This window comes from Microcaecilia unicolor, chromosome 4, assembly GCF_901765095.1.
Source record: "Microcaecilia unicolor chromosome 4, aMicUni1.1, whole genome shotgun sequence".
Lineage (NCBI taxonomy): Eukaryota > Metazoa > Chordata > Amphibia > Gymnophiona > Siphonopidae > Microcaecilia > Microcaecilia unicolor.
Genome location: NC_044034.1, coordinates 160,494,832 through 160,517,220, shown reverse-complemented (window position 1 = coordinate 160,517,220; position 22,389 = coordinate 160,494,832). Strand labels below are relative to the sequence as shown.

The window sequence follows — 22,389 nt, the reverse complement described above, 5'->3', positions numbered from 1 at the left end:
TGCAGTGTCGGTCTCTTTGCCCTTCTTTATCCTTTCGTGCGAGTTCCGAGGGTATTTAAAGGAAGAGGCAGGGTTTCGCGTCTGGAGCTCGGCTGCCCCTGAAACCACGCCCTTTGTGGGAGGAGTTTGCTCGGTACAGAGGAGCGCGTTTCCCAGACCCTGCAGTTAAGTTCCAGGAAGGTGTCAGATCAGATTGATTGACAACCTCCTTTTGGGCTCGAGCGCCCGTGTCCTTCTTTATCCTTCTGTGCGAGGTCCGAGGGTATTTAACTGACGAGGCGGGGTTTCGCGCCTGGAGCTCGGCTGCCCCTGAAACCCCGCCCTTTGGGGGAGGAGTTTGCTCGGTACAGAGGAGCGCGTTCCCCAGACCCCACAGTGAAGTTCGAGGAAGGTGTCAGGTCAGATTGATTGACAATCTCCTTTTGGGCTTGAGCACCCGACGCAGAAATGAAAATTCCTCGGTGCAAGTTGATTGGCCTGGAGTTTACATCCTGTGGCAGCAATGACGGTCCGGGCAGGCAGGTTGGGCATTGATTGGTTCCTCGTTCTGTGACGTTATGGGATAGTGAGAGCCAATGAAACGCTGAACTACAGACTTACGAACCCTACAGTGCCACAGTGCCACGAAGTCAGCTTCAGAACGTTGGAGGTGCTTTTTATTATAGTAGATATAGCAGAATTAGAAAAGGTTCAAAGAAGGGCGACCAAAATGGTTAAGGAGATGGAACTCCTCTCATATGAGGAAAGGCTAAAGAGATTAGGGCTCTACAGCTTGAAAAAGAGACCGTTGCAGGGAGATATGATAGAGGTTTACAAAATCCTGAGTGGTGCAGAACAGGGAAACATAAATCGATTTTTTACTCTTTAAAAAGTACAAAGACTAGAGGACACTCAAGGAAGTTTCACTCAGGGGTCCTTTTAGCATGTGCTAAACGTTAGAGATGCCCATATAGTTCTATAGGCGTCTCTAGCATTTAGCTCATGCTAATCATTAGCATGCGCTAAAACTGCTAGTGTGCCTTTGACCCACTCAACTAGTAAGTTCTAGAACTCATTGCCAAAGGATGTGGTATCAGTGTATCTGGGTTTAAAAATAGGTTTGGACAAATTTCTGGAGGAAAAGTCCATAGTCTGCTTTGAGATAGACATGGGGAAAGCCACTGCTTGTCCCTGGGGTCAGAATCTTGCTACCATTTGGGATTCTGTCAGGTACTTGGACCTCAATTGGCCACTGCTGGAAGCAGGATACTGGGTCAGATGGACCACTGGTCGAACCCAGTACGGCTATTCTTATGTTCATTAATTGACAGTTTGGCATCTATGTGCGCTGGACGCTATTTTACAAAGGTAGCACTAAGTGCCACAGTACTTAGATGCAAGGGAGACGGGCCATGGGTGTCTAACCTCAGCCCTCGCCCAGTTGGATATTCAGGATTTCCCCAATGAATATGTATAAACCACACTGTCAGTTATACTTTACTTGAAAACTCTTCAATAATATCTCATGGCTGCAGGATGGTGGAAATTCACCTTCCACCACAACCCCCCCTGCAGCCATGAGATATGTTTAATCACTAATTGTAGGACCCGACTCCTGATGATGCTGTTATAGCGAAACGCAGACTGTGTAGAGTCTGGGGCCTATCAAAGGATTGGAAGCGGAGTTAGCACAAGAGCTGAGGACTCAAAGGATTGATTTGGTTTCTGTTTCGAATATCCAGGACCGAGGAGGAGCAGCAGTTGCTGCAGCATGGACATTTGAAAGAAGCAGCTTGCAGGGCAAAACTTTGACTGACTAAAGGGTGAAGTGCAGCAATTGCTACTGCATGGACTTTTAAAACAAGCAGCTTGCTGGCGGCATGGACTTTTAAAAGAAGCAGCTTGCTGAGTTCATGGATATTTTGAGCAGTCAGTTGGAATGTGTATTAGTGAGTCTGCTCTATTAGTGCTGTAAATCAAGTATGGGTATGAGTGTGTATGAGGATGCAGGGAGTAATAATATACTGATTTAGCATGGTTTGTAAGCAATAAATAAATTATTGAAGAGTTTTCAAGTATAACTGACAGTGTGGTTTATACTATTAGTACATTTAGACAGTTATTTAACAAATATAGCCCATTGCATTGTTAACAATGAATATGTATAAGATCTATTTGCATACAATGGAGGCACTACCTGCAAATAGATCTCATGCATAGTCATTGGGGAAATCCTGAAAATTCGACTGGGTTGTGGCTCTCGAGGACAGAGGTTGGACACCCCTGCTATAAGTTATGTGCCTCACTTGGTGCATCAATTTATGTCTGCTATTGACATGGTGTAAGATGGTGCGTCGTAGAATGGATGTGAAAATGCTGACTTACTAGTATTCAATAATAAAATCTCGGTGCCAAAATGCCGTTATAGAATTGGTGCCAAGCACATGGCGTTGAGAGGCCAATTTATAGAACTACCCTAGTAGCCTGTAACTTGTTTGATGACCCATATTTCAATACATATCACAGAACATTTTTTTTTTAAGGAAACACAAAAAACATACATTCTTATATCATAGGCTTCCAGAAAATCGATCTTACTGAACAACTGTGGCGTAGCTATGGGGCGGGGGGGGGGGGGGGGGGGGGGGGCTATGGGGGCCTAGCCCCCCCCCCCCCCAAAATGGCTCTAGGGGTCCCAACCCCCACCAACTAAAGAGTTTGTCCCACACTAGTCTCACATTGCCTGGCGCCCTGTCCTGTTTTCAGTCGTTGTGCACGCTTGTTATCATGAAACTGAGCAGAGGAGGTGAGCCAAAATGTGCCTCCCCTACCTTGGGCTCTGGCCCCCCCTCCCGTTGTTGCCCTGCTGAACAGTTAGTTACAATCTTAATTCCTACTAAAGTACCAGTGCTCAAAATTGCATTTTCTGTCTGTTAAAATCCACGTTTCACTCATAATCTCAGTGTATGCCTCCCGTGAAGGCAGCTCCCGACAGGAACAACAGCTGAAACAATGCCAGAGAAGTGATTTTCCCATGAACTGTTTCTGAAACTGACAGTGCTGAAGACTTTGTATCATGAGTGTGTATGACTCTCCCTTTCAAGCACGCACCTGATTTTGAAGTCTTTTAATTTCTCCGCATTTAGTCTATCTGTCAGGAAGTCGGGAAGTTTCCGACCCAGCTGGTGGAAGCTGAAAAGCAGACACTCCACGTAACTGAACTGCAGCTTGGGCTCTTCGTTACCTGCATTTTCCCCATTTTCTGCTTCTTCTGGAGGAAGTGGCATGTACTCCTGCAGACCACAAATGAGAAAATGTTTGCAAGGACTACTCAGGGTGAAAAAAAGTAATCATTCAAGTAACAAAATTTATAAGTGCTAAGGTTAGAAATCTGTTTTTACACAAAACAGCAAATCCTAAATCCTTACCAGTAACTTGTCAAACAGTTTCTTTAAGTTAGACTCAAGTTTCTCCATGTCACCACAATAGGAGCTCATCTCTGCAAGCAATTTCAACACCTGTACAAGAAAAGTTGGCTCAGAAGTTATGAAAAGCAATCAGATCTATCAATTTAATCTATGACACAGTGCTAAATACCACCTCACAAGAATAAAGAGAGTTGGAATATTTAAAAAAATAATCCAAACAAAAACTTTACAAAAATTGTAAACGTTCACGGTGGTTAGCTTAGTGGGGTTTAAAAAAGGTTTAGACGGCTTCCTAAAGGAAAAGTACATAGATCATTATTAAAATGGACTTGGGGAAAATCCACTGCTTATCTCTGGGATAAGCAGCATAAAATGTTTTGTACTTTTTTGGGATCTTGCCAGGTATTTGTGACCTGGATTGGCCACTGTTGGAAACAGGATGCTAGGCTCGATGGACCTTTGGTCTGTCCCAGTATGGCAATACTTATGTAGTTATGCAATACTTATGAAGTTATGTACTATAAGATAAATCACTGTATATTTTATTTAAAGAGAGTGCTAACAAAGTACAAACACTGTAAAAGTAATACTAAGGTTATATACAGAAAGCACTACCTATAACAAATAGCAGCTGGTATTCAGTCCACCTCAGACATGGAGCTGTCACATAAGTTAACAGGAGTCGAGGACTGTTCCAGAATTTGAAAAAGCATGGGAAAAGCATGTGGTATCACTTAGGAAAAGGAAGAGTTAGGGGTTACAGAGGATGGGCCCTTATCTGCCGTCATGTTTCCATGTGAATAAACACTACTTTTCAGTTTATAATGCAGATACTCTACATGGTTCTCCACTCTAACCAAACAGAGTATCTGCATTTTAAACTGAAGAGTTTATTCAAATGGTGGGGGGATTTTTGTAGGGATGCATGTCTGGATGGTTGGGGAAGGGATATCCTGTTGTTCAGCAATGATGTTATTCTGTTTCATGTACAGAACATGAAAATGTATCCATGTAAGACAAGGAACATCCAACAGCTATAACTGGTAAAAGACATGGGAGTAATATTGCTTTGTACGTTCACTGCTTCTTAAAACCAAACCAATAAAATAAAAGTGCAGATACTCTATGCACCTTGAAATATCTGGTTGAGGTAAAGAGAGATCCAAAATGTAACATCAGATTTTTCAAAAGGCAAATGAGGTGAGCCTCCAACTTTAGAGCAGCAACTTCTCTTACCTCTAACTGAATATCGATGCTTTCTGCTGGGCTGGTCAGGGAACTCAGGTTGGGAAGCACATGCTCGCAAAAGTAAGTCACAAACTTTGTGGAGTGAACGTTTTTCTGTACAACCCAGAAAGAACATAAAATGCAAACTTGTGGGAAATAAAGGTTAGAAAGATGTTCACATTAGAGAGAAGGGAAAGACTGATGAACAACTCTTTCCAAACTTAATCAACTGCTCAAAAGGTGACACAGTCCTTAACAGATCATAAGGTTACTCAAAATGTATTAAGTTACATTTCTGCACAAAAATCTTTGCCTTGCAGTGAACATTTTATGCATAGCAAACTTCACATGCAATAATTATTTCTTTACATTTTAAACCACCCCAACCTTTTTTCTTTCAGACTCAGAGCTTTCTAAGTGGTGTCCTAATCTGGCTTACTCAGAAAGCAGACATGATTCAAATACCCCAGTGGGTGAACAATGCAACGGTCTCCCTTAAAAAGGGAAAACATTTCAATCTGAAAATGATTTTTATGTATAATTTGGGGCTTTGAGCTCCCTTGACCTGTTCCAACTCCCTAGAGAACATATTATAGAACAAAATGCTCCCACAAGAGTTCCAGTGAGTTCACAGAACCCAAATGAAAATCTTGTAATCTATTGAGAATATAACATAGGAAATATTGCTACCCTTTAGCATTACACTTTCTGGGAAGGCATATTAACCATGGAGTCACCGATTATTGTAAAACAGTTATTGTGTTTAGAGTAATTGTATATGTGCCCTGGTGAACATGAAACCTAACTAGGGTCATGGACTAGAGCTACCTTGATCTGTAATAGTACACAGTCCATATATGCAATGAATTTAAAAATGAATGCAATCGGTCTGTGGTAATTATGCTTGGCAGTTACAGTGAAATACCTACAGAGAAGAATGGCACTGCCTGTCGCATGCATTGCAAGAGCCTATCCACCGAATCTGGATCTGATGGGTTGAACATCTGCTGAAGGCCAGCTTGATCCGACACCAGTTCCACCAGCTGCTGTCTCCCACTCACTGTCTGCAAGCTCTTCAGTGCAGACAAAATCTTCATGAACAGAACAAACTCCTCACCTGTCACGTCATAAAGGACCTATAAACAAAGATGAAACCTCATAGATGCAACTGAAAATCAGTTTAGTTTATTTACGCTCAAGAGAAAAGGAGTTGACTGTATACAAAACTAGGATAACTCATCTAGAAGATAAAATTATCAATATTACCAGCAGGTAAAGTTAAGTGCCTATATTTATTGACTCATAAGACTCATTTTCTTCCTCAGAGTTTTGAGGCCCAACCCATCCACCATTGTGTGCCAAAGGTTCATATGCCAAGTATCCTGCCACTGACAACTCCAGTTTATGCCAATTATGACCTAAAGAATGTTGATACACCAGGAAAAATTAATTCTTACCTGATAATTTTCTTTCCATTAGTCCCAACAGATCAATCTAGAGATTTGTGGTTGTGTCCCTTTACCAGCAGGTGGAGATAGAGAGAACCTCCGAGGTTTGCTATATGTGGACCTGTGCAGCCAAGTAAACCTCAGTATGAATGATACCAAAGCAGTGGAATGGAAACAATAGAAAACTGTCCTGACATTGTCAGACCAAATGCCCAAAATACTTCAACCACTTCCAAATTTATTTGCTTTTATTATTTAATCAATGAAGGAACATTCAGAACGAAACCCAAAACAACTAACCAACCGAAACAAAACCGCATACAGTAAATCCAGGGGGGGCTTCTGGATTGATCTGTTGGGACTAATGGAAAGAAAATTATCAGGTAAGAATTAATTTTTCCTTCCATAGCGTCCCACAGATCAATCCAGAGACTTGTGGGATATACCCAAGTAGGGCGGCACACCCCCAACCCGACAGAAATCACCGACGAGCCAAACACTGCATCCTGCCGAGCTGCCACATCCACCCGATAATGACAAGTGAAAGTATGGACCGGTCCATGTAGCGGCTCTGCAGTTATCTTCCAGAGAAACCAAATGGGACTCTGCATAGGAGGAAGACTGATCTCGAGTAGAATGAGCACGAATTTGCGCAGGGGCTTGCTTGCCCAATGCCAAGTAGGCCGAAGTGATGGCCTCCCGCACCCAACGGGCTATGGTGGCCTTGGAAGCCATATGACCCTTCTTATTGCCTCCAAAAAGGACGAAGGGATGGTTAGAAAGACGAAATTCATTCGTCATCTCCAAATACCTGAGAAGAGCCCGTCTCACGTTGAGGCTGCGAAGAGCCCGGAATTGCTTGGGGTAATCTTCCCGGCGAAAAGTCAGAAAATGCAGAGACTGCCCCAAATGGAAACAAGAAACCACCTTGGGCAAAAACGAAGGAACTGTCCTAATCAATACCCCCACCCCCATAAAACGCAGGAAGGGGTCTCTGCAAGAAAGAGCCAGCAATTCTGAAATTCTCCGAGCCGAAGTAATGGCTACTAGGAAAATCGCCTTCAAGATAAAATCCTTAACCGTAATCCCTGATAAGGGTTCGAAAGGAGGACGCTGAAGCGCTTTGAGAACTAGACTAAGGTTCCAGGGTGGCAGAACTGGCACGTGCGGAGGACGCAACCGATTTATGCCCCTCAAAAAACGAACCACATCCAGGTGGGAGGCGATCGACGCCCCTGAAGTGGGCTCTAAAGCATGCCAGAGCTGCCACCTGCACCATAGGAGAACTCGAGAGTGATTTCTGTACACATCCTGAAGAATCACGAGGATAACCAATACCGAAGCTGCTGACAATCCCGAACTCGCACACCACAAATCGAAGGTACGCCACACCCTAGCATAAGCTACCTAGGTGGATCTTTCCTGAGCGTGAAGCATCGTAGCGATAACCGCGTCCGGATACCCTTTCAAGGGCCAGGCCTTAAGGAGGAGGGATCCTCCATCATGACTGGTCCCTGCAGCAAGAGATCGTCCTGCTCCTGGAGCCGGAGAAGATAATCAAACTGGAGCCTGACCATATTCGCGTACCAGGGACATCTGGGCCAATCCGGGGCCACCAGGATCACTCACTGGCAATGCAAGTCAGTAACCTGCCCACCATAGGCCAGGGGGGAAGGGCATAGAGCAGGCCCCCTGGGCCAAGGTTGTAGAAGAGCATTGATGCCTTCAGAGCCCAGCTCTCTTCCCCTGCTGAAGAAACAGGGAAACTTCGCATTGAATGCAGTGGCCATTACGTCCATTACCTTCCCCCAACGGGCAGCTATCTGATCGAAGGCCAGAGGGGAGAGTGTCCACTCCCCCGGCTCCAACTGGTGGCAACTGAGAAAGTCCGCTTGCACATTCTGTGACCCCACTATATGAGCCGCCGTCAAGAGAGAGAGATCAGTCTCTGCCCAACGGCAGATCAGGGCCACCTCGCGCGCTAGTGGTGCACTCCTTGTGCCCCCCCCCCCCCCGACGGTTCACGTAGGCGACCGCCGTCGCATTGTCCGAGAGAACTCGAACTGGGCAACCACGGAGAAGACTACTACTACTACTACTATTTAGCATTTCTATAGCGCTACAAGGCATACGCAGCGCTGCACAAACATAGAAGAAAGACAGTCCCTGCTCAAAGAGCTTACAATCTAATAGACAAAAAAATAAATAAAGTAAGCAAATCAAATCAATTAATGTGAACGGGAAGGAAGAGAGGAGGGTAGGTGGAGGCGAGTGGTTACAAGTGGTTACGAGTCAAAAGCAATGTTAAAGAGGTGGGCTTTCAGTCTAGATTTAAAGGTGGCCAAGGATGGGGCAAGACGTAGGGGCTCAGGAAGTTTATTCCAGGCGTAGGGTGCAGCGAGACAGAAGGCGCGAAGTCTGGAGTTGGCAGTAGTGGAGAAGGGAACAGATAAGAAGGATTTATCCATGGAGCGGAGTGCACGGGAAGGGGTGTAGGGAAGGACGAGTGTGGAGAGATACTGGGGAGCAGCACAGTGAGTACATTTATAGGTTAGTAGAAGAAGTTTGAACAGGATGCGAAAACGGATAGGGAGCCAGTGAAGGGTCTTGAGGAGAGGGGTAGTATGAGTAAAGCGACCCTGGCGGAAGATGAGACGGGCAGCAGAGTTTTGAACCGACTGGAGAGGGGAGAGGTGACTAAGTGGGAGGCCAGCAAAAAGCAGATTGCAGTAGTCCAAACGAGAGGTGACAAGGGTGTGGATGAGGGTTTTGGTAGAGTGCTCGGAAAGAAAGGGGCGGATTTTACGGATGTTGTAAAGAAAGAAACGACAGGTCTTGGCAATCTTGGCAAGAAGAGACACAAACTCCCAAAGGGCCAGATGAATCACCCGCAACTCCAAGTGGTTGATGGACCAAGACGCCTCCGTCGAGGTCCAAATGCCCTGGGCCGTCTGTTGGAGGCAATGAGCCCCCCAACCAGACAGCAACGCATCCGTGGTCACGACCTTCCGTTCCTGGGTTTGCAGAGGAATGCCCGACACCAGATTCTTTTGAATGAACCACCAGTGCATGATTGTGTGCAGACGGGTCGAACATGGCACCCGAACCTCGTAATCCTCCGAGAGAGGAGACCAACAGTTCAGAGGGTGCCACTGCAGGGGGCGAATATGAGCTCTGGCTCACTTTATGACGTCCAAGGTGGAAGCCATGGAACCCAGAACTTGTACATAGTCCCAAGCCTGCGGGTTCGGAGTTTGGAACAGAGCTCGCAACTGACCCTGCAACCGCTGTGCTCGAGCTGAAGAGAAACTATCCCTGTTCGGGTATTGAAGCACACTCCCAAGTATTCCAGCGTCTGGGAGGGCGTAAGGCTGCACTTTGGGAAGTTGATCACCCAACCATGCGATTGAAGGAACCCGACCACTCTGTCGGCTGCCCGTCGACTCTCCTTGAAAGAAGACACCCGCACAAGCCAGTCGTCTAGATAAGGATGGATTTGAATCCCTTCCTTTCTAAGATAGGCCGCCACTACGACAAGGACCTTGGAAAAAGTCCGAGGTGCTGTGGCTAGGCCGAAGGGCATTGCTTTGAATTGAAAATGACGGTCGAACACTGCAAAACGAAGAAAACGCCTGTGGGGAGGCCAAATTGGAATGTGTAAATAGGCCTCTTTGAGATCGAGAGACGTCAAAAACTCCCCTGGCTGTACCGCTGCGATCACCGAGCGGAGGGTTTCAATGCGGAAATGCTGAACCTGTAAGGACCTGTTGACACACTTGAGATCTAGGATGGGTCACCAAGAACCGCCCTTTTTTGGCACCACAAAATAAATGGAGTATCGGCCGCACCCTCTTTCTGCTGGGGGTACAGGCTGAATGGCTCCCAGTTGTTGTAAGTTGAGGAGGGTGTGACGAACTGCCCGCACCTTGGTGGGAAATTTGCAAGGAGATTCCAGAAATGAGTCTACTATCGGACAAGCCAATTCCAACTTGTAGCCGTCTCTGATAACCTCCAAGACCCATCCGTCGGATGTTACCCTGGTCCACTCCACCAGGAATAGGGAAAGCCTGCCCCCAATAACCGGCTGCAGATGGACCAGGGCCCCATCATTGGGTGGACCTGGCTGCGGGCTGGTTTCTGTTACCAGAAAGGAAGGCCCGCCTGTCACCTCGAAAGGGCTGAGGTCACTGAGAAGACCTTGCTCTCTGAAAAGAGGCCCCGTGACCTAGACGGTAACGACATGTATCCCTAAACGTAGGTCTAGGTCCCGCCGTCCGCACAAATTTGGACCTGTCCTCCGGGAGGCGCTAGCCCTTAGAGTCTTCAAAGTCCTTCACAATCTGTTCTAGGTCTGTCCCAAACAAAAGCTTTCCCCAAAAAGGAAGCCTTGCAAGCCGTGACTTAGAGGTCACGTCTGCAGCCCGATGTTGCAAACACAGCCAGTGACGTGCAGTGACCGCTATGGAAACCTCCCTCGCTGAAGCCCTCAAAAAATCATAAAGAAGATCCACAAGGAAGGCTAAACCGGACTCTAAGGTCGGCAAAACAGCCACGAGGTCCTCCGGAGAGGAGGCTTTCTGTACCCACGATAAGCATGCCTGCACCGCATAGGAGCTACAAACTGAAGCTTGAAGGGAAAGGGCCGCTACTTCAAAGGACAGCTTAAGCAAGACTCCAACTGAGGGTCCTTGAGCGCCGTGCCACCCTCCACAGGGAGAGTGGTTTTCTTAGTGACCGCTGTGATTAATGAATCCACCGTATGAACTTTCAGTAAGTCTAAGTCAGCAGCAGGCAGCACGTAAAGACACGGCATAGCTCTAGCAACCTTAAGCCCACTGCGCCGAAATAAGGATTTTCATGGCCTCATGCACATGAAAGGAACAAGGTGGGCATTTGGTGCCAGACATAATAGAGGGCACTGGACCTGTTCCCCCTGACGATTCAGGGGGTGAAATGGCCAAAACCTCAAAAGGCCTAATAATCAGGGAGGGAAGCTCTTCCCTGCAAAAAAGGCGGGCAGCTGTCGGGTCATCCCCCTCCTCAGAAGGCAGGGTGACTTCATCTGCCAAATCCAATGATTCTGAGGGAGAGCCTGGAGACAATGCCGGGCCACCTGTGTCAGATAGCTCCTCAGGATCCAAAATCTCCACCCAGGGACGTTTTGGCAGGAAAGACTGAGAGGCTGCAGCAACCGAAGTTTGCTGAGGAAGAGACGGGGCTGCCTGAAGAGAAGTTCCTGACTTCTTCAGAAGAAAGGCATCATGCATTAATAAAACAAAATCTGGGGAAAAAGGAACTGAAAGGGACTCCCCTGCTCCCTCTTGTGCCACAGAAGCGCGCTGTGCCTCCTGTCTGTCAACCACCACCACGTGCGGAGCTGGTCGTGCCTCAGAGGAAAAAATGGCGCCCGCTGCACTAACTGCCCCGAAAAACTGCCAAAACTATCCCCTGCGCTTCCGACTCACCGGACACCTAAGGGGAACCCCCCCCCAGTCACGCTGAACACCCGCTGTGGGCTGACGGTGGCACGACTCACACTCCCCCGACGCTGCTCTCCGGCCCCCAGACAGGGAGCAGCGCTTAGCCGCCTCAGAAGGCACTGACATGCTCCACAAATGTCTGCCCCTCAAACAGACTCAGCAGCCCCTCTAGGTCCTCTGTATGATTAAAAAAAAACAAAGTCTCTTAAAGAGACGCTTACCTTTTTTTTTTTTTACTCAGGAGAGAAAGGCAACACCTGATTAGGTCCACAGCCCCAGGCGATGGAGGAAAGGTAGGGGGAGACTGGGAGGGACCTGGTACCACCAAGTGTACACCAGAAGCTACAAACAGCCACTCAACCCCTGACTGTGCTAAACTAGGCCCAAAGGACACCAGTAGCCAGATCAAACCAGAGCTGCACAGAGATGTTCCTCCACCTGCTAGACAGAGAATACTGAGGTTTACTTGGCTGCATAGGTCCACATATAGCAAACCTCGGAGGTTCTCTCTATCTCCACTTGCTGGTAGAGGGACACAACCACAAGTCTTTGGATTGATCTGTGGGACACTATGGAATTATACTTTACATCATCTACTTGATCAAACACATACACCTTTGCCTGGCTTGGCAAATTCACACCCTTGACAACTACAGGCCTGGGTACTCAAAGAACTTTGCAGTTCATCTCCATCTGCATCTAGAAAAGCCTCAGACCTTCCAATTCCAGACCCATCATACAAACAGCTTACTACATCTTACCCTGGGAAACATCCATATCTAGCATTGGAAGTGAAAAGACTGCAGGTCAACTGGATAAGAAATGCACAAATCTCACCTTCTTTGACTCGCTGAGTATGAAGTCCTCCACTTCTTTTGTGAGCACATCCTCTGGCAAGGTTCGGAGTTTTGTAGACAGGAATTTAATGGCTCGTTCTCTGACAATATCCTCTCCTTGCAGAATCTGACTAAACAAGCCTCCCAATGTTCCTAAATATTTAGATAGATTCCATTAGACTGGCAACCCATACGACAGTGTTTGACAGTGAGCAATTCATTTGGTATGAATAATTCAATCCACATTCCATATGAAGAGTATTTATGGTATGTGTTTTATCACAAGACACATAGCACCATAAATAAGTGTGTAAACACTTGCTGCAGAGAAACCCAACTACACTGTCCTGCTCATGGCATGGAAACGCATGTAAAGTTGCATTTAGCTGCAGAATATAAAAGTCCAAAAATATAATACTTAAAATTGCTCAGAATACAGGAAGTGATGCCATGGATGGTCAAGGCGAGTGCTACAGCCCAACCAAGACAGCAATTTATTCCTCAAGATTTCAGACTGGTTGTCCCTTTGCATAAGTATAAAACAGATAATTGCAGTTATCCTGGTAGTTTTTTTGTTTAAAAGGCTTCTGTCTTCAGGCAAAATGACGGTTTACCAAGACTCTCTTCAAAAACCATGGTCTAATCTGATCTCAAAGGTAAAATATAGCAACTAGTTTTAAGATTATATTTTTGAATATATGATAAGCTATAATTAAAGAGAAACAATCTTTACCTTTAGCATCCATCTTGAATATACTCAGTAGAGCATTGTTCACCAAGTTAAATTCCGCAGAATCGTCTGCAAGGAACATAACACATGGTTAGTAACCATCAGAGTAAAAGCAAAGCTACAGAATTAGAATCCATATTTCCTAACAAAATGCTTGGAATAAAGATTTGGTTGATTATATCTCTTGTCCTTCTGTTATTCTGTGGAAGAGCCCTGCTACCTACACTACTCCTTTTGCTGGCTAACAAAATAGTTAAATTGTATTGAAAGAAAAAAAATCACTGCCTTTACAGTAAAACAAGAGTAGCTTCATTTAGAAACATGAGTGCAGCAATGCAATATATGGCAAAAAAAAAAGACACATTAGGCCGAATCCATTATTTGGCTGCAATATAATACAAGACAGTCTAAGGGGCTCATTTTCATAGCACTTAGGGGGTCTTTTACTAAGCTGCAGTAGTGTTTTTAGTTCGCAGTAGACATCAGCAGGCGGTAAATGCTACTGTGGCATAGTCAAAGACCACCTTAGACTTATAAAGTTCCACTGGTTACTATGTAACTTTGTAAGTCTAGGTGCTTTGAAAATATGGCTCCACGTGACTTATCCTATCAGTCTTGGGTATATGGTGCAGGAAATACTTTTCAGCTCCACAGAGTGGAGGAAGCTGCTGCAAGAGTAATGCCAAGTGTATAATCTTAGATGAAACATCTCTCCAACCTCATCAGCCAGGGAATATCGCTTTTGGCAGTGCTATAACTAAGCACCAATGTTATAAGGGGGGTTGGGGAAAAAAGCCACAGCAGGAACCAGCAGCAATCCCAATACTGCAGAGAATTAAAAAGAGCTGGATTTATGATTTTGGAATGGGTATTTGGTACCTTCACAGTATGGCACCCTAGGCACATGCCTATGTTGTCAATACCTAAAACTTGGCCCTGCAAGTAAAGGAGGCACCTGAAAATACTTTTTTTTTTAAAAAGCAGTGAGAATAGTTGAGATGACTTTCAACAATTAAATCCATTTGAAAAAAAAAAACCCCAACCCATGTAGGTTAGCCAAGTTTTACATTATACAGCTAATAAGACTGCTGCCTAGAGTAAAGAAAAGTAAGCAAGATGATGAATCAACAACCAGTCTTTTCTTGTGTATCTTCCCCTACATAAGGATATGCACTAGTTGTATGAGCCCTCAAACGATATACACACAGACCATGTTTTGCACACTGATGCAAAACTGCCAATACATTAAGAATCTCAGATTTTAAAATTCTCTACTTAAAATCCAAACAATAAGTCGGAGGACTGTGGAGGACGGTTTAAAGATTTCATACTTGAAGCATTCCGTGAGTTAAGGTACTATGTGCTGTCACAGTATTCTTGTGGTGATACGGAGGGGTGAACATGCAGGTTTGCCAGTTGGGAGGAGGGATTTCAACCATGTATTTTAGTTCCAATAGAAATAACTAATACTGTTAGTTCATTTCAATCTCATAAGTGGACTTTAATTCTACTGAATGTTTGCTCTGTTAGGAATAAAATTGTTCTTATTACAGACAAGATATGCTCACTTTGCACCACTAAATCTTGGTTACTGGATAACATAGTAAGTGATGGCAGATAAAGACCTGAGTGGTCCATCTCAGTGGCGTACCGAGGGTGGGGCGGTGGGGGTGGACTGCCCCGGGTGCAGCTCGTGAGGGGGTGCTGCCATGGATGTCCCTCCCCCCCCCCCCCCCGACTGGTGCGGTGCTGCATCGGTGTCCTTCCCCCCGTCCCCGACTAGTGCGGTATCACTCTTCCCCTTCTCACTCCACATTCGCCCCACTCTGCAAGTCTTTAAACTTCAAGGCTTCTGTCAGCAGCATCAGCAATGTAAGCGCAGCCTTCGGCCAGCCCCGGAAGCCTTCTCTGGACAGCATCCCGCCTACGCGGGAAGCTATATAGAGGGTGCTTCCGGGGCAGGCAGAAGGCAGCGCTTACATTACTGATGCTGCTGACAGAAGCCTCGAAGTTTAAAGACGTGCAGGAGCAGAGCGGGCATGGAGTGAGGAGGGGAGAGCGATACCGGACTAGTCCGTGGGGAGGGGGGAAGCGATGTCAGCCAGCCAGATCAAAGGGAAAGGGGGGGGGGGTGAGAGGAGGATGTGATGCCACATCTAAGGGGAAGAGGGGGTGGAGACTGCGATGCCAGACCTAAGGGGAAAGGGTGGTGGAGAAAGGAAGGAAAGCAATGGCAGGGGAATGGGAAAAGGGGGATGAAGAAAGGAGTGAGAGTGATGCTAGTCTAGATCTAAGGGAAGCAAGAAGGGGAGGGAAGAGAAAGGTGGGATGCACGAGGGTAAGGACACTGTGAAAAAGCTGGATCAGGGGAGGGGGAGAACAAGATGCAGTACTATGAAGCAGGGGAGAGAGATACTGGCCCTGAGTTTGGAGTGCAGGAGAGAGGGAGAAAGAAGGGTGAAGAACATGGGAAGGGATGGGGACACAGAGCAAATGCTGAACATGGGGGAATAGGGACAGAGACACAAGAGGGGAGGTTATGGATAGGAGAGAGAGGGAGTAAGAGGGAATGACAGTGAACATGGAGAGAAAAACAGACAGGAAATAAGCAGAAGATGGATATGGATGGGGAACAGAGAGTGGAGAGAGAAAGATGGCGAGAAAGGGAGATGCTGGAATGCATCATATAAAAAGGAGAGAGGGAGGCAAATGCTGGATAGAAGGGAAAGAAAAGGCAGGCAGTGGATGGAAAGAACAGAGAAAGCTGGCAGACACCATATGGAAAGGGGGAGAGGGCAGACAGTGGATGGAAGGGGCAGAGAAAGCAGACACTGGATGAAAGGGAGAGAGAAAGAGAGCAGATGCTGGATGGAAGGGAGAGAGTGAAGAGAAGACGAGGAAAGCAGAAACCTGAGACGACAAAGGTAGAAAAAAAGATTGATTTATTTGCTTTAGAATAAAGTAGTACTGTGGTTATTATTATTATTTATTGCATTTGTATCCCACATTTTCCCACCTTTTTGTGGTGATACATAGAAAATAAAAATAAGGTGATCTTTGGTTAGACTAATTTTAATACATTTTTGACTAACTTTCAGAGACCAAAACCTCCATCCTTAGGTCAGGACAGGACCGTACCAGCAGTATACTGTATTGACCTGAGGCAGGAGGTTTTGGCCTCTGAAAGCTAATTGAAAAATGTATTAGTCCAATAAAATGGTATTATCTTATTTTCTATTTTTTGTTTTATTTCTATTTGTTAATTTGTAAAGTGGTGATTGGTATTTGTCAGTTTTTCAAATTTATGTCTTCTATCTTTATATTTTGCACAGTACTAGGGGACATGCATCACTGTTTCTATGGTGTTGCACTGTATGCGGGATCTGGCCTCTTGGGGGTTCAGTTTAATTTTAGTTTGTGGTTACTTATTCTATACTTGGTGAGGATGTATGAGGATGTATGAGGTGTTCTGCATTTGTGAAAAAGACATGGTTTTCTATTGGCAGGATCATTTTTACTAATGTCTTGGTTAGTTTTACAATGGGTGTATTGATGTTCTAGTGCTCAGTGCAGTGTTTAAGATGCTGCCTTTCCTAGGTACACCCTTGTTGTGTGACTCATAGATTATTACTAAAAATAATATTTTCATATAGAAGAGGAGGTATTAAAAAATGATCGGCCCCGGGTGTCAAATACGCTAGGTACGCCACCGATTCATCTAGTCTGCCCAACATCGCATTCATTATCAATTCAAGATTTAAATCAACAATGAATGTGACATAATTTACTTGATCGTGGTCTTTTTTTTGGTGTTTCTGGGACATAGACCATAGATGTCCGCCCAGCTCTGTCCTTATGTTCCAACTACTGGAGCTGGCATCAAAGCCCACTCCAGTCTATCAAAATCCGTCTTGTCACTTGCGGGACAAAGACCGTAAAAGTCTAACTGGCACTTCCCTCACGTTCCAAACCACTGGGGTTTCCGTCGAAGCTCTCTCCAGCCCACCCTAAACCAGATTGCCATATGTGGGACTCAAGACCATACAAGCCAGCCCAGCACCAGACTTAGTTGGAGCAGTCAGTCGACATCTAAGCACCACTTGACATGCAAACACATATGCAACCCATAAAGTTTTGTTTTTTATATCATTCATTTTCTAATTAGAGATCCTGTGTTCATCCCATGCCTTTCTGAATTCTGCAAGGTTTTTTTCCCCACCACCTCCCTCAGGAGGTCATTCCAAGCATCCACCAACCTCTCCGTGAAAAAGAATTTTCATTACTCTTAAGTCTACCACACCACAACCTCAATTCATGTCCTCTAGTTTTACTACTTTCCCTTCTCTGGAAAATACTTGTTTTTATATTAATACCTTTCAAGTATTTAAACATCTGTATCATACCTACCCTGTTTCTCCTCTCCTCTAGGGTATACATATTCAGGTTTTCCAGTCTCTTCTCACATATCTTTCAGTCTCTTCTCATATGTCTTTTAGCGCAAGCCCCATATCATTCTTGTCACCTTCCTCTGGTCTGCTTCAAATCGTCTTACATCTTCAGCAAGATACAGCCTCCAAAACTGAACACAATACTGGGGCCTCATCGACGACTTGTACAGAGGCATTAACACATCCTTTCTTCTGCTGGTTACACCTCTCTCTATATAGCCTAGCATCCTTCTGGCTACAGCCACCACTTTGTCACACTGTTTTATCGCCTTCAGATCCTCATTTACTATCACCACAAGATCCCCTTCCCCGTCCGTACATATCAGACTCTCACCACCTAACACATACGTCTCCTATGGATTTCTACTCCCTAAGTGCATCACTTTGCACTTCTTAGCATTGAATTTTAATTGCCAAACATTAGACCATTCTTCTAACTTCTGCAGATCCTTTTTTCATTTTTTCCACTCCCTCCGGATGGCCACTCTGTTACAAATCCTGGTATTGTCTGCAAAAAGGCAGACCATTTATCTTCTAAACCTTTGGCAATGTCACTCATAAATATATTGAACAGAACTGACCCCAGCACCGATCCTTCAGGCACTCCACTACTTACCTTTCCTTCCTCCAAGTGAATTCCATTAACTACCACCCTCTGGTGTCTGTCTGTCAACTAGTTCACCACTTTGGGTCCTAACTTCAGCCTGTCAAGTTTATTCAAGAGCTCCCTATGAGGAACCATGTCAAAGGCTTTGCTGAAATTTAAGTAGATTACATCTACGGTTATTTTGAATTAGCTTCATTTGCTAGGATATGTGGCCTTTTGTCATCCTAGACTGACTACAGAGGGGTGGTGGACTATTAATTTTAGGGAAGAAATCTTTAGGCTTTTCTGAACTAGTTAGTGTTATTTCAAATGATATGTGAGTCTTTACTGGTGATCCTCATTAAATTTAAATATTCTCTTGATGTACAGCATCCCAGGTATTCCTTATGAAAACTCCTCACCTTTGTTTTGAGTTCTTATTATCATCAAATCTATCTTCTAAACATACAATTCTTTTGGGAGATTTCAACGTTTATGTAGATTGGGCTACTGAAGATTTTAGAATTGCCTCTCTAGACATCTTTGAGTCATTAGATTGGAAACAATTGTTTACTAATCCTACTCATAAAGCATGACATGCTTTGGATTTATTGTTCTTAAATAATAAGTTTGTTCTGGAGAATAAGGTAGAATTAAGGACTGAACCAGTACTGTGGATGGATTATCATATTATATAATGTCAATTTCCTGTAAAGTTAATTCAGAGAAAACGGTCACGCCTCAGAAATTTCTTAAAAAGAGCTCTTAACGTAAAAGCTAATTGGATTCCTTCACTGAATATTAACTTGGATTTTTCATCCTTAGAATCAATAGTGGATAACTGACTCTTGTTTAAATGAAACTGCACCTCATGCACACATTCAATTAAAAGTACAACTTTCATCTTGTAACAAACAGAAATCACATTGGCGTTTCAATCCTATCCTCATAAATGAAGATGGTTTCAAAGATCAATTAAAAATACTATACAAGACTACTGTCTTCATAATAAAATTGAAGATGCTTTCCCCTCTATTTGGTGGGATGCATTCAAGGCAACAATTTGTGGCTCTATTATCAGCTTTTACATAAGATGGCATAGAAAACAAATTACTACCTTATCTTAGAAATTAAAGATCTGGAATCTCAATATGTTCTTAAAAGTAATGCCACCACTTTTCTCAAATTATGTGAGCTTCGAAAAGAATATAACTCGATTTGTGTAAAACAAGCTGGACAAATTAATGCCTCTATTGGTGCATATTATGCAGAACAAAATAAAGGCGGTCATCTCCCGGCCTCTTATCTTAAAGGTAAACGCACCAAAACATGCCCAATAAATAAAGCAACAGGACCCAACGGTCTCTCAGTCAAATTTTACAAAGTCTTTTCTTCAGACCTTTATCCCCTTTTACATTCCTTTTATATTATTACTGATAAAAAAGTCTCTGGCTCTTTTAAAGAAGCCAAAATTGTTGTTTTCTCTAAACCAGGAAAATATCCTGCTTATGTAGCGAATTATAGACCTATATCACTTAAAAATCTTGACAGTAAAATATACGCCAAACTGCTAGCTATAAGGCTGTCCTCCATCCTCCTGTCATTAATAATGCGGCTTAGTAAACAGGGCCCCCTAGCATCCTTCCCATTTAAAATCCAAACAGATTTCATTAAATACCTAGATATTTTTTCAATAAATCTATTGAAGCTACAGTTAATAAAACTATTAACACTTTTATATCCTTTCTGAAAAATATAACTTCCCATTGGTCCCCTCTATTCCTTAGTTAGTGGGGCAGACTAGAATCAAAAATAAACTATATATTAAACATGTTATCTCTTTGCTTGCCAAAATCATATCTATAAATCAATAGATAATTTAATTAGCTTGTTATGGAAGAAAAAACCTCTCTGTATTGCTTTAAAAAATTTACCCCTTCCAAAAAAAAAAAAAAGGAAGAGTCAATTTTCCAAACTTCACACAGTATCACCAATCATACATTTTAAATCAAGCCTCAAAGTGGTTTCTGTTTATGGATGGTAATTTAAATTTGAAATCCTTTATTCCCTCCTTGGCTTATTTTTGAAAGGTATTTAGCACATCCTATACCGCTACATCTCCTCTCTGAGATGAATACTTTTAAAAAGATCACACCTTTACTAGTTATTTCCACCACTATTGAGGTTATTAAAAGATTCAAATTTTACTTGTCAAACAAATCGAAAGCTCTATATGATTTGCCAATTTGGAATAATCCCCTAATAAAGATTGATAACAAGCCATTTGATTGGCCCCTTTGGCATAAGGAAAATAATTGATGGCTTCTTTCTCAATTAATATCTAATGGAAATTTTAAATCATTTGCATAATTGCAACAAGAATTTTCCCTCCCTGATTCTCAATTTTTCAACTGGCACAGATTACAAAAGAATATATTTCACACTAACTTGAATCTTAAAGTTTTACTTCCTTCTCTCCCTTTTCAATCTCTCCTTGTCTCTCACCACTCTAATAAATACTCTGCCTCAATATTTTATAAGACTATTAAAACCCACTCTAAACAATTATGCTCTTCTTCACGGAAAGCTTGGGAAACTGATTCTAGTGAGCAATAGTAGACAAACAATGGTCTCGTTTCTGGCTCTATATTCCCAGACCTGCTCTCTCTTCCTCCATCACTCAATCTCTTTTCTTCCTTCAACATAGAGCCTTATGGACCCCTATTAAATTGTTTAACAGCAAATTTTCCTCTTCCGATTAATGTTGGTCCTGTTCCAAACAAAAAGGATCACTTAAACATATATTATTTGATTGCAACAATGTCAACACCTTTTGGCTTGATATTTGATCCAAAATGTAGGAAAATTATAGAGTTTACAGAACCCTTGGCTTTTAAACACATTATGTGGAAATCACTTGTAATGTCTTATTCACTATCAGATGAAGAAGCCTCTTTGTTTGACTTTCTTATCTCCATAGCTTTAAAAATGGTTATTCATCACTGGAAAGATAATTCTAACGCCCATTTTTTAATGGTGGAATACTGTACTGTTTAAGAAATATGAAGACATTTCTTTGAAGTTCATTCCCCCAACTTGTAAGCGTAAATGGATTTATTAATCTAAACACTCAGCAATCTTCAGTGTACCGTAAAAATGTTTCCTCTCATCTGCTCATCTCGTATCTTGTTACATATGCTTCATGTTTGAAGTGTTTTGTTCCTTATTATATGCATACATAACATGTTAATAATGATTATAAATTGGTTCTATATGATTTTATATTATCGTAATGTTAAATAATCTTAATAAAGACAATTTTCAAAAAAGAAATTGCACCTCTTGAGTCAGACCTTTAGAAAAAAGAATGTTGCCCTATGATTTATGAAGGCTTTGATTAAACAAAAACAGGAATTGCATAGGAAAGAATGGGAATAGAGAAAATATCCAGATGACTTTACATTATCGAACTACAAGGATTATTCAGAGGTATACAAGAAATCAACACTGAATGCCAAATAAGCTTACTATGATCAAATTATACAGAAAGCAGGCTCCTCTTCAAAAGAACTTTTTTCTATTGTTAGAAACTTAACAGCTAATAAGAAAAGAGAAGATTTGATGGATAGTAATATCACAAGTCAAGCTTTTGCAGAAAAGCTTTAGGAAAAGACAAAATATTTTTAAATCTTTCGAGGACAGAGATCTTCCAAATGGTAGTTTCCTTGTAGCAAGTGTTAATAAATGTGGAAAACTCTCTCCAGTGACATTTAAACAAACAGAACAAGCAATCAGTTGTCTAAATAGCTCTGCAAATTCACTCAATGTATGCTTACCCAGCCTTATTAAAACACTGAAATCTAATGTTTCAAACTATTTGGCCACATTAGTTAATAAACCTTTTTCACACGGTGGCTGCTTTACATTGTTCCGAAAGGCTGTAGTGCGACCACTCAAAAAATTAACAGCTTGATAAATCTGAGATATGTGGTAATTCTCTCTCACTTCCTTTCTGTTTGTGGTTAAGATTCTGGAAAAACTAGTGTTATTGCAGTTACAAGTTTTGGAACAGAACTAGATTTTGGACGATTTCCAATTTGGATTTCATCTCAAATATTCTAAAGAGTCATTGATGATATACGTAATGTACGCAATAGCATAAGAGCACAATTTGATGGGGAGAATCTTTCCTTATGGTTACATATATGTCAGCAGCATTTGACACAG

The 22,389-nt window shown here is 43.1% G+C and overlaps 1 protein-coding gene across 1 annotated transcript in view; it reads right to left on the bottom strand.

Annotated features, from left to right (window-relative positions):
* API5 (apoptosis inhibitor 5) overlaps nucleotides 1-22,389 on the bottom strand; it is a 41,843-nt gene that overhangs the window by 17,032 nt on the left and 2,422 nt on the right. Inside the window, exons 4-9 of the mRNA XM_030200803.1 lie at nucleotides 13,132-13,197; nucleotides 12,400-12,551; nucleotides 5,564-5,770; nucleotides 4,644-4,748; nucleotides 3,408-3,497; nucleotides 3,091-3,272 (exon numbers count right to left, since the gene is read on the bottom strand). Of these exons, the coding sequence (XP_030056663.1) occupies nucleotides 3,091-3,272; nucleotides 3,408-3,497; nucleotides 4,644-4,748; nucleotides 5,564-5,770; nucleotides 12,400-12,551; nucleotides 13,132-13,197 (802 nt within the window). The remainder of the gene's footprint in view (nucleotides 1-3,090; nucleotides 3,273-3,407; nucleotides 3,498-4,643; nucleotides 4,749-5,563; nucleotides 5,771-12,399; nucleotides 12,552-13,131; nucleotides 13,198-22,389) is intronic.